The sequence below is a fragment of the Toxotes jaculatrix genome, chromosome 13 (assembly GCF_017976425.1).
Source record: "Toxotes jaculatrix isolate fToxJac2 chromosome 13, fToxJac2.pri, whole genome shotgun sequence".
Classification (NCBI taxonomy): Eukaryota; Metazoa; Chordata; class Actinopteri; family Toxotidae; genus Toxotes; species Toxotes jaculatrix.
This window is the reverse complement of record NC_054406.1, coordinates 6,017,479-6,030,016: the sequence shown is the minus strand read 5'-3', so window position 1 is coordinate 6,030,016 and position 12,538 is coordinate 6,017,479. Positions and strand designations below refer to the sequence as shown.

Below are 12,538 nucleotides of genomic sequence, written 5' to 3'. Positions count from 1 at the left end.
CTGATGGAGAGGGGTGAAACATGAGGGAGTAAAAGGGGACCATATGGGGAGACTGCGATGTCAACAAGGCACAAGCGTTCCCTCTGCAAAGAGAGCAAACTTTAGCACAATAGGACCCCTTTGGAGCGCCTGGGGGCAGCCCCAACTTTTACACCCCAAGAGTGGAAGTCAAACCAAGCCATAAAGCATGATGAGCCAGACGGGGAAAAGAGCCATTCCATCAGCCTGCCAGGCAGCCAGCTCTGCTCCAACAAAACCCTCTTTCTCTCCCCGAAGCCGTGGCCCCTTAAACATTGAGCCATGCACACATTCTTCAGTGACATAATGCTTTTTTAAGCTATTGCCCTCTTCAACCCCTCCCCACCCCCACCACCATCTCCTCCTCTTTGCCCTTACTCAGATTTCCCCCTTTTGCCAATTACTATTTGAATATGAATACCAGCAGAGGGGTTAAGTGTTTGTTTTCGCTCTTGTGGTGGTGAGAAGTGAAGGAGGGAGGTCAGCGTGCAAGCTGACGTCAACGATCTGCCGTCTCATTGATGTGCCGTCGGTAGGTGTTTGCTGAACGGCCTCTTGGGGCCATAAAAGCCGCCATTCTGCAGGGCCATAAAAACAAGCTACTCCCCCTCCTCCCCTCATTTCCCCACTGGAGCTGCAGCAACACACCGAGGGAGTCACAGAGCTCACAGAAGCCGAGATCTGTAACAACTGCTGACCATGCTGATGGACTATTTCCCAATCAGTTTGTGTTGTTCTCTTATTTGGAAGAAAACGTTCCTCTTTTTACTATGATATCTGTGTGAGCGTGTCAGTGTCCACAGCGGCCACAGCAGATATAGGCCAGAGTTTCTGCCCACTGCCCCTCATTGATGAGATAACTCCGGTCAGGTGCTCCACAGCCTGAGGACGGCAGAGTCATTCAGGAAGAGGGACAAATCCCTGGGAGCACTGGAACCAGCAGCAACCTCCGCTCCCTCTCCCCACACACACACACACACCCTGACCTCTCACGTACTAACACACTCTGCACTCCACAGTTCAGCAGCAAAAAGATAACAGACACATAACTGCAGCCTAATTCACTCCCAGTGAAACTTGTGTCCACTTGACCAGTCATATGAAGAAATGGGAGGGATGAACATGGAAGACAAATGCACTGGCAAATCAGAAATATGGGCTTTGCAAAGAGCTGACTGAGCCAGCCATTTCATTCATGGTCATTTTTTTCAGTTAAAGCTAAGTTCACTTAAAAGTTGACACTTCTCCAACTGAGTTGAAAAAAAGAACAATAAGACAACAAGGAACTGCATCTTTTTATTGGAATTTGTTGACCTAGGAACAATACTACAGATTAATTTTGTTTAATATAATGTAGACTATGGGCCAAGAGTTTATCTTAATAAGTGATTTTTTGCCACTTCAGGGCACTGACAGGTAACCAGGTAAGAACTGTGATTTTTTAAAAGCCTTAAAGTTACGAGATGTTAAAACACACAAGACACAAACTTTCATACAATCAGCTGATCCACTGTTAAATTAAAAAATATTGATTAGAGCAGCATTAAAGGAAATGACCACAATTTAAAGCACAACACTGGTCAGAAAGATTGCAGTTAGATATTCCTAAGATTGTTCCACCCTAGCCTTGCACTGAACATCATTTATGAAAATAGCAAATACATTTTTACTGTGAGAAACTGTTGGTTGTAAATACAGTGAGAGCAAGACCCACGCCTACTCAGCCACTGCTGGATTCTCATGGGTTAAAAAAAAAAAAAAACCAGAAACCGGGGGACTGATGGCAAAACACTGCCGCAGCTGAACGTGGGAATGCTGGAATGATGGAGACGGGAATGTACGCTCAGAGCAGCGTTGCCCCGTCTCAGCATGCCACATGCCATATGAAGAAAGCCGAGACACAAGAGATTTTTTTTAATAGTTCTTCTTCTTTTCTTACAAAAAAAAGAAAAAGACAGATGTCAGAACTCAGAACTCCTTGTGCTCACCAAACCTGCAGACAGCAGCCATATCTTCCCTTTCATCCCTCCTCAGTAGAGAATTTAATGAGAAGCCAATCATGTGTCTGTCCTGATCATCACTTTTTGCCTCAGCCAGTCACATACCTGTCTAGTTTAATTGAGTTCACAAGGACCCAATCAGCTTCTTTCTCTCAGACTCGTTCTGTTCTGCACTGTCAGAGCCAAAAAAAGAAAAAGGACTACACAGATATTCACTCACCTGTCTGCCTACAAACTTTTTACATCACTATACCGGCACTAGTTAGGGATGAGAGAGATTCAGGAGTGACAGAGAGAAAAAGAGAGAGAAAGGGAGAAGGGGATTTACAACTTTTACTACTGTGCCTGTGTCTCTTATTAATTCATTCCTCTTAAACATTTCCTGTCAGGGCTGTAAAATAGAAGGCATTCTGATGCCTTGTTATTCCTCATTCTTTCAATTACCGTTACCATAAGCACAACAAGCCTTCGGACCGGGTTTTTTTCTCTCCAGAGTTGAAGTGAGGAGCTTTTAATAGAGGAAATGATTCCAGGGGCTGGCCCACTGCTGTGCTAATACTCTCATCGATTTTCATTTTGGGGGAACCCTCCCAGCTGATCAATCTCTCTCCACCAACGAGCTGGCAGCTGGCCTGGGAGGGGGTGCAGGATGCTTCACTTGGGCTTCAGTGTCAGATCTGATGTGTGTGTGTGTGTGAGCCGAGTTCATGTCCATCCCCCCCAAATCTTTCCCTCTCTTGCTCCCCACCCCTCCACCGCCGCCACCACGTCTGAGGCCAGGGGCGGCTTGGCTGTGCTGGTAATCCCTCAATGAATGTGGGTCAGTGAGTGGGGCTTTGCCTTCGTCACTCAGCAAGGGGACAGACAGCGGGGTCGTGACCCCAGTCCATCCTGCATGCATTCGCGCGCACACACACATGCTCGCGTTCACACGCCCATGTACGAAGACAAAGACTCAAACACAGGGATGCACACACACACACATACACTGACATGGATGGATGAGCAGCCACACACAGCAAAAACTCACAAAGACGAAAACAAGTGGCAACACAAACTTGGAATACAGATCTGAGATTAGTGGAGCTGAATTGATTAGAGAAATGGTGGATTTGTTGACTGACAGAAAGGCAATAGCTAACTGTTTCGATTATTGATTAATCATGACTGCGGAGAAAACACCAGCTATGAAAGAGGCAGACAGAAATACTCTGATGAAGCCGTGTTGACTTCTGTCATGTAATGGTGACACAATGATAATGTTAAATGAGGCTGAAGCAACTCAAACGCACAAACGAGATAATTATAAAGAGAAGACAAAAAGTCAGAGATGGTCAAAGTCAGGGGGGATGTGGGATGAATAGACAACCTGATAAGATAAAATAACAAACAGAGGTCTTATGTAGTTATAGGCTTAAATCTGTCTCTTACACACACACACACACACACTAAAATATCAAAGAGTCCTAATTGAGCTGCACCGCATTCAAACTAATTATCCACTACATCATTAACATTCTCCATCACGAGCTTGGTACTTTATCTAAGAGAGAGCAGGCAATCATGAAATATTCATGATTTATTAATCTGACTACAGAAAAACAAACAATGGCAACCCGGGGAGTGTAACACCCTCTCCTGCCAAACAGCGAGGCAGCAACATGACTGTGTTTGCTACACGCTCTGCACTCCAAATCTCCAACAGAAGTCCACTATCAGGCGACGCCGCAGTGCTGACATTCAGGTGAATGCTGCTATTCCCACTTATAATAGTGTTTAACTGAGATAAGGTGGAGAGGAAGTGTTGCTGGTTTTCTTCACTTGGCCTCCGATCAGCTACTGCCTCTCATTCTGTGGCGTCCTGTCAACAAAATGTCAACTGCCGCGTCGCCGTAAAAAAAAAAAAAAATACGAGGGAGATGGAAATGTGGCGGGGAGCCATCTCGAGCCAAATCACATCAGTGTTTCCATGTTGTTCCGATAAGAGGGTGAGAGAAGGGGGGAGGGAGAGGAGGAGAGAGAGAAAAGTAAAAGCAATCAAAACCAAGGTAAGTAGAAGTAAAGTACTAAGTAAAACAGACGGAGGAAAAAAAAGCAAAAATCAGGCATGAGAAGCTGGCTTGTTTCCCCCTCTCAGCTGCTCACGCTTTTTTGAGAGGATTTTCTCAAGTGGGAAAATTTCTGCTGATGACACAGTTGTGAAAATGAAAATGCCGCAGCGCTTGGTCGATGTTACTGTCATCGAGTCCTAATGGGAAAACATCCACGCGCAATTTTCTGGACTCTTCATTTCTTTCATCCCAACTCGCGCCGCACACTCCAACATACACCTCGCACTTTTATCGCTCCAGCTCACACCCACTTGCTCCTCTTCTCCTCCTTCCACACACACTTTCAGAAATGCTCAAACACAGACATATTTCCTGTATCTCCTCTTGACTTTCCCCATTCTCTAAACCTCTCCCTCCACTTCTCTTCATTACCCTCCCTCTCTCTTTCAGTTTTCAAGTCCCCCGGGTGACCTTGAGCGGCAGCTGCCAGTGAAGTAGCTAAAGTACAAAGTCAATACGAGCCAACAAAGCTGGTTAAGTATTAAATGGGGGGATGATGACGCTGCTGTTAGCCAGAGAAAGGTTTAACACAGAGCAAATAAAAGGAATGTGTGCAGTCGGACTTTAATAGAACACTCAGCAGTAATAATGATTTCATTTAAGCAATTGACTTGTGATATTAGATGAGACTGTATTTTTGATATCTGCAGGATAATCTGCTTGCAAGCGGAATACGGAGTGTTTACAGAGTGGTTTTAATGTTGGGTCACACATACGAAGTCAGCACGCCACCGTACATGACTCACTCAGAAGTGATTCATCACTGAAACAGGAAGTGGTGGGTGACAAAAGTGACTTCCTATTTAAAAGGAATGGGAACTTGTTTTCCCACAGCTGAAATCCCATTGGTAGAAACAAAAAACATCACAATTTCCAGTCAGGGGAACGTCAGTCAAGTTGGTTTAGCCCCCACAAGGCATAGCGTTACAGCAAAATTCCACCTTATGTGAAATTTTTCAATTGGCGGGGCCATAATAGCCTTTCACTGTCCTCTCCCAGGATCATTGTCAGCAGCCCTGAAAACTGAGTGGATAATGTAGCAGTGAATGGGCCCTTTCATCAGCGCTTGGCCATGGAAGTGGACCAGAGTGACTCCAATTGAAAGCTATTGCAGCTAAGAAAATCAATTGAATAAATGTGTGGAGCGTGGTGCATTTGTGTCCGTGCGTGGTGTGTGTGGGTTGAAGCCAGTTCAGGTACCTATATACTGGCTTCTAGTCTGCCCTCCTGCTGCCGCATTCCTTTGTGGAGCCACATTCCTCTGGAAGCCACGAGGGTCAAAGGTCAGAAGGCAAAGATGAGCCTGGATGCTGCACCAGGCATGGCAGTGTGTATTTATGTAAACGTGGGCGTGTGTTTCTGCTCGGCGGGTGGATGCGTATTGATTGCAAACAACAAGTACAGTCTGTGTTTTCCTGCATCTCTTTCTCCCTGTGTTCAGTATGCATCAAACGGAGAGCATCCAGGTATATACACTGTGCGCACCGGCAGCCTGCCTTGGCAGCGCTCCCTCCCCAACCGCTCACAGCTGCTCTGACACGTGTGTGCATTCCTGAGTCTGCAGCACAGCGTCCCCGTAAGGCACCGCCTGCCCGCCCTCAGCCTCTGGAAATGGAGCGCTAACACCAACTGGCCGGCGGCATATACATCCATATACCTGAGAGGGCTATGTCAGGGTTTTTGTAAATGATGAGCTGACACCCAAAGGCGGTTTAAATTAGAGTAAGATGAAAGGCATCAGTTTGATTAAATCTAAACCGGCTGCTAAATCATAACAGGGGGAAAAATGCTTCACATTTATTGGTTCCACTGCGTTGACAAATGCAAAAGCAGGCTAGCGTCTTAAACAGGTCATAACCAGCAAAATTAATTCTCAAGTCACAAGAAAAAAAAAGTCAAATCTGGGTCACAAAGAAGAAAATCACCGAGATGTTCAGTGGAACAACCAAAAGCAAACTCTGTGCTAAACACTGTAAAAGCTGTTGTGTAAAAATAAAATTGAATTTATTGAGTTTTAGTGGGGACAGAAATCAAATACAGTATCGATGCTGGAAATGAAATGACTAACAGGCAGCGGTATTGATCAAAATAAATCAACCGTGAAACACACTACCGTGGAGAGAGTGGGCAGCGAGCGCTCCGATTTCCCTGAACTCGCTACGATCAGCTGTGTCAATCAGCTGATTGCGGTGCCGAGATGTTCTAGAGACAGAAGCACTTCTGGGAAAATAAAGGCCCGGCCCTTTGGGAAACAGAGCCGCGAGCGGAACGGAGCAGAGGTGGGCTGTCCAGAGAGGACTGGAATGCCAGATAATGGATGACATATTTCTCCAGGTGACACTGAGCCCAAGGCATCCAGAGAGACAGAGAGGGAGAGAATGACTGTGAGTGTTAGAGAGAGAAGGGGAAAAAAGGATGACGAATGGACAGACAAGTGCATGCTTGTGAAGTTTTGTTAGAGATCCCTTTTTGGTAATACAGTTTGTCTGTGGGGAGCTGAAGGTTTTTGAGTTCATTTCAAGTTCAAGGAGAGTCCCTTCTCCTCTCAACCCAACATGTGCTTGGTTAAAAAATCCTTCTTATCTCCCCCCACAGCTCCTGCTCTTCGCTCTCTGTCTTTCTGACTTATTGAATGGAAATATGTGTAGGTTAACTTTCCATATGTTCCCCATCTGTCCTTTCCCTTCACCTTGACATGCAGTGTACACCGGTACACACACACACAAGGAATAATGTAGACAAGTGCTGTTATCACATGCCTGAGTTTATACAGGCTTTAAAGAGGCACAGGATCCACAGGTTGATAAATGCAGATCAAACCCCTGTCACTCACAGACGAGTGAACCTGACAGCAGAGTTCACTACACAATCCAGCTATGTAAACATTAGACAACACCACCTTCTATATTAAAACATACCAAACATTCAAGTACAGCCACTGATCCCACGGGGGAATCATTAATTACCACCTTGACAAAACTGAGACCTCCAAAATTAGAGGTAATCAACTGTCCCTGGGGGCTAAGTGGAAACGATGGCACTAGCACTTGGAAATTAAGGTGATAATTAACCCATTATGGCTGATTTATTTAGCACTAAATCGTTTCATAATTCAACCAAACTTGTTACACACACCCCAGCCTACGTAAACTACACTGCATGCACCTCCAAGTGTGGGAAGCTGCATTTTGTCAGGACAAGGTCACCGTAACGCTGATACTAATTTCAGAGCAAACACTCCCACTGTCTACTTTCACTTAATATGCAGTAAGCACAGGGTGCAAATCAAACATGTCTCTGCATATCCTGGTGAGAAGCTGCGGTGCTCCCATGAAGTGGAGCTGGAAGGTGGTGGTGGGGTGAATTCCTTCATAGGAAAAGAAGGAGGGAGGGCTGAGGGGGTGGGGGTGTCCAGGGAGCTAATAGACTGCCTGGAGATCTTTTAAGTCATACTTGAGAGGGAGTAAGGAGGTGGAGTGGAGAGTAGAAACCAGTCATGTAGTGGCACATACAAAAGGTTGGTTAGCTATGACCTGCAGCCGGGATCATTGTAAGACCCACAGTCATTCAGAGGTGATCAGTTATATTTCCTACGTTCACTATGTGTGAATTCTAGATTTTAATTATAATCATAGATGAGTGACTCTTCCACATTCCAAAGGAGGAAGTAAACTTCTGTTTTGTCTCACCAGCTAATAATGTCCTTCCTTGACACATGTCCTTCCTTGCAGTTCTTAAGGACATAATGTAAGAGAATTTTAATGGCTCCATAAACACACACACACACTATGCGCACGGACTGAGAACTCTAAAGGATGCGCGCCTGCTGCGCTGTTGATGTGGATGACAGATCTGTGCGCACGGATTTCATGCGTAAAAGTCTAAGAGCAACATTAAACATTTTTTTCCAAATCAACTCCCCCGGTAACTGTAACTTACTTGTCATACTCTGCGTTGTCCTTGTCACAGCGAGCGTCCTTGTGCTTCTGCCAGTCTTTGCCGTGCTTGCAGGTGGTGAGCAGCACCACATCCTCTGCGTTGTGGACGTGATATAAGGCATTCCTGGTGTCCGAGCCGATACCGGTCAGGTAGCGCTTCCCCTTGAACACCAGCATGTACTTTCTAAAAGGCGGGATGGAGTTATACTTGAGGTACCCCCTTTCTCCGCCGGTCCGCGGGTGCTCCTTGGAGAAGAGGGGGATGGACACGTCGAAGTTGGGCCTGAAGTTCTCGGTGCTGATGCTGGCTTTGGCCAGCATGGCCTGGCCGATGTCAAAGCCCAAGTCTTCCGTATAGTCCGGCCACGTCCCCGAGTACAAGTTAAATATGAGGTGGTTCCTGCCGTCGTTCCACAGGGGCAGGTTCTGAACCTTGGTCTTCAGGTTGTGGACGTATTGCGGGGACAGCTGGTCCCGGTCCAGAGTGTCCAGACTCAGGACGAACAGACATGCCTGTCCGGGGTCTGAGGTGTAAAACCTCGACCCCTCAATGGTGGATAAAATATTCTGATAACTCTCGGAGATCTTCTCCCCCTTCTGTTGCGGGTAAACATAAACTTTGAATCCGTTCTTTTGACACAGAGAGAAATCAAAGCATGAATCCATGCGGCATCGTTTGCCTTTGTAAACACTCGTATTGACGTCCCTCTTCTGCTTCGGAGATATGTGCAGGTTGTACTCCTCGGTGTCCGTCTGATCCCAGGGCAGGAAAGGGTGTAAAGGGTCCGAGAAGTGAGGCCAGGGCTGGTCGGGCCGGTACGCATTTCGGCTGCGGTCATGCCGGCTCCTGCTCGCCGCTGGAAGTTGAATCCCTCCGAGGTAGAAGAGAAGCACTAGACATGCACCGGCTGAGAGCAGGATCAGGTAGCGTTTTTTGGCCTGCATGTGTCCTGGGAACAGGGGCGAGTTGTTTAGGAATAAGAAATGTAAAGTGGCCCGAAGTTAGGCTCTCACCAACCCCGGCTACACCGCTCCATCCTCCGGCAGCCTCCAAGGATCCCCAACCCCCCTTCTGCTTATTCGGTTCCCAAATCCAGCTATTGATCCAGTGCATGTGGGCGATTTTAAAAGTATTGTCCCTTTCTCCCTCTTCTGTAGAGTTTCACCATATCGCACAGCGCCTGCAGCGGGGCTTGGGTGCACCTTAAAAAAAAAGATCAGTGCTGCCCGGACCCTCTCGGACACAATCACATGCAGCGACTCTGTTCCCCTGCGCTTCTTCTCAGCCTCATTCAGTCTGGCAGTGTGGGGCTGTTCAAATGAAAAAAAAAAAAACAAAACTGTCCGAGAACCGTCCGGGAACTCTCTCCCCCAAGATGAACAGCGGCAGGGGTCCCCGAGGCTCTCCCAGACGGAGAGGTATACCCCGGTGTGGATGTTAAACTCGGTAGCCTAACACATTGACCGGGGAGTGTGGGAAAAAAAACCCGTCGGTGTGGCCGCCGCTCTCGGATCCAAATGCCTCGGGGTGAAATCGTCCTATCCCCCCACCTCTTTTATCACTCCATGGTCCCGTGTAAAGAACGGAAAGAAAAAAAAAAGAAAAAAGGAAACACGGAGGGGAAGCGTCGTAGCGCAGGGGCAGCTCAGCGGTACAACTGTAACCTGACGAATCCCTGCATTTCTCTTCTTATTTATTACAACATCTCCACATACCCTCGCTGATATAAAATAAAAATCCTCATCGGCTGGGGACCACGCAGCAGGCGAAGTTACCCGGCAGACACGAGGGGAGCGAACGCGAGGCTCAGGCTGAGTAAATAGCTGAGAAAAAAAATGTTCAAAAAGACGGGATTCCGTGATCCTAGTGTCCAATTACCGAGTGCTCAGTTGTTCCGATTGTTAGTCGGTAACATTCCAATCCCGACACGACGGCGGCTGACGTGACGTCCCATCGATGCGCACCGCCGCCGCCGATTGGTCCGTCTGCGGGAACGGAAGAGGCGGGACTTGGGGGAATGCACCCATTCATAACCGGACTCCTCCGCATGTGCAAATTGTCTAATTGTAAGCCCCGGAGAAGTTGGCGTGGGGATGTGGCAGAGTGCAGAGGGTGTGTTGCGATAGCGGCACAACAGTAAAATGCTCCTTTGAAAGTAAAAAGCACCGCATTCACAGTGTAACTCAGGCAAAAGGGAAAATACTCATGCAAAATGTTCTATTGGCATATGTAGGATTGCCAACATGAAAGCCGAATTTAAATGTCAGTATTATTGTGAAGAATTTTACACTTTATATACTGCTGAATTGTTAAATTAATGCTTAATTCAAAAATTAACAATAGTTGTATAAAATGGAGAAACTCAAGCAAAGTAGAAGTACCTCAAAACTACTTAACTACCACGCTCAAGTAAATGTACTTTCTAACAATGCTGATTTTTCTCTTGATTCTTTTCTCTAACTCATAATTTATGGACATCATTCATTCTTTTATAGCTGCTTTTATTTTGTGCATTACACAAATCTACTTCTTTATTCATTTGTTCAGTTTCATTTTCATTTCTCGGTAAGGTACCTTGGTCATGATTTGTTGTTTTTACACACAGAGCACAGTATAATTTGTTTTCACATTCAACTCATATGTCTCACAATAACATACAGTATTACTTGTTTGTTTAAATGTGTTTAAAGACTTACTTATGTTCTTTCTCTGACAGTTTGAGAAAATTCTAGAGGTTGCTTGCACTACTCTTTTCTGTAATCGCTGGTGTTTTCAGAGCTTCCTGTCCCATTCTAGTAAACCTAAAGGTTTTTTTCTCTTATCATATTTTTTTCGTATTTCTTGCTGTTATTGGACAGAGGTAGAGACAGACAGGAAATGAGTGGAGAAAGACGGGGATATGACAAGGTCCACGGCTGGTATCAAAATCAAACCAAGGATGTTGTGGTCTCATGGACCAGACCACAAGGACGCCCGTCCAAGTTTTTTTTTTTTTTTTTATCATACTAATTTGATCCATGGTCTGTTGTGAAACAGGTTTTCATGGAAATCCAGATTCACAAAACTTAAGTCCTAACACAGCAAAGAAAAAAAAGCCACTAAAGTAAGATAAGCCCTGTGCAATTTGCCTGAAACATGTTGAAATGTTTACACAGGACTCAGCAGCTGTTCAAAGGAATGATTTCATTGTTAATTTGTACCAAAAAAAAAACTAATGCAGTAAAATTGTTGGGATATGAAGGCATTTAATGAGAATAAGTTGTTGGAAGTCAACCTCAGGCTAAGGTTTTCCTTTACCCACTAACAAACCAAAGTGACAGAGCAGAGGCGACCGGCTTGACAAGGAAATTAATGGCAGAGGAGTGGTTCTTGCTGAGTGTCACCATGCCTCATAAGCCTGCATAATCCTCCCCACTACCATTTGGTGGCACAACACTCAGGCTGGGTGAAGAGGCCATCCTCATTTTTTATCGGCCAATTAGCTCAGAAGAGGGGGACTAATTAGCAGGGCTGGCTGGGAGACCGGCCAGGATCCTGTGGTTGGCCAGCGCTCATCGTCGGAATATGCTGGTGATGAAGAGGCCTGGGTGCTGTTCCAGAGGGCTGCTCCTGTCTTTGTGGTTGTCCTGCTTAATCCAGTGTTAAGCAGTTCATATAGGGAAGTTTTGTTGACTGGCTAAAGGAACACATGAATCCCGAATTATCTGTCTTTATCTATTGCATGTTGAACTACCATTGCAGGTTCTAGTAGCTTTGTGTTTACACACAGAGAGTTTCTTCTTGCAGAAATCTTAACTCTGCACACTCACCGAAAAGTCATACAACTGGCAAACTTCCCACCACTGCCTGTCTTTTGAGAGCCTTGCTTTTGTTTATGCCTGGGGGGACTTTTCTCTTAATTGCTTGCAACTCTAACAGGAATAATGTCTGGTTGCTAAATGACACTTGAAACCAAAATTACCTTAACCAGAGAAGGCGGTGTAATCTGAATAGACTTGTTTCCTTGAAAAACGCTTGTGTCTTTCTAACGTTCTGCAGGTTGCACACATCATTAAACATTTCTCTTAATTGAAGGTGAGAGGGAGAGACACAGTAGTGTGAGCACAGACTGCAGTGTTAACTGCTGCACCATCAAAGGCACCATATACTCCAACTTTATCCCCTGTATCCCAGCTGTTTTGGAACATTTTGTAGCTGTGTGGTCTCTGCATGACAGTGGTGAGGACTGGGAGTCATTCCAGTGAGCTTTGCCTCTCTCCACTCCTTCATCCTTCCTTGTGTACACTTCTAATATTTCCACCCCAGAAAAATTCCCCTCTTCAATCAGACTTTGGTCTGCCTCCTTCACAGGGCTGTAGCAGGTCTGAGAGGATGAGTATAAACCTGGCCAGATGTGAAACCATTAAAGCTGGACTAAGCAAGATTGCAAAGTAAAATGCCCCATTTTAATCTGCCAAAATCAAACAGTGG

At 45.8% G+C, this 12,538-nt stretch overlaps 1 protein-coding gene across 1 annotated transcript in view; it reads right to left on the bottom strand.

The window, feature by feature from the left end:
- The window catches only part of ext1b (exostosin glycosyltransferase 1b), a 132,744-nt gene extending 122,470 nt beyond the window's left edge, over positions 1-10,274 (bottom strand). The window contains exon 1 of the mRNA XM_041052632.1: positions 8,069-10,274. Coding sequence (XP_040908566.1) covers positions 8,069-9,012 — 944 coding nt within the window. The 5' untranslated portion in view covers positions 9,013-10,274. The remainder of the gene's footprint in view (positions 1-8,068) is intronic.
- Between the last annotated feature and the right edge of the window lie 2,264 nt (positions 10,275-12,538).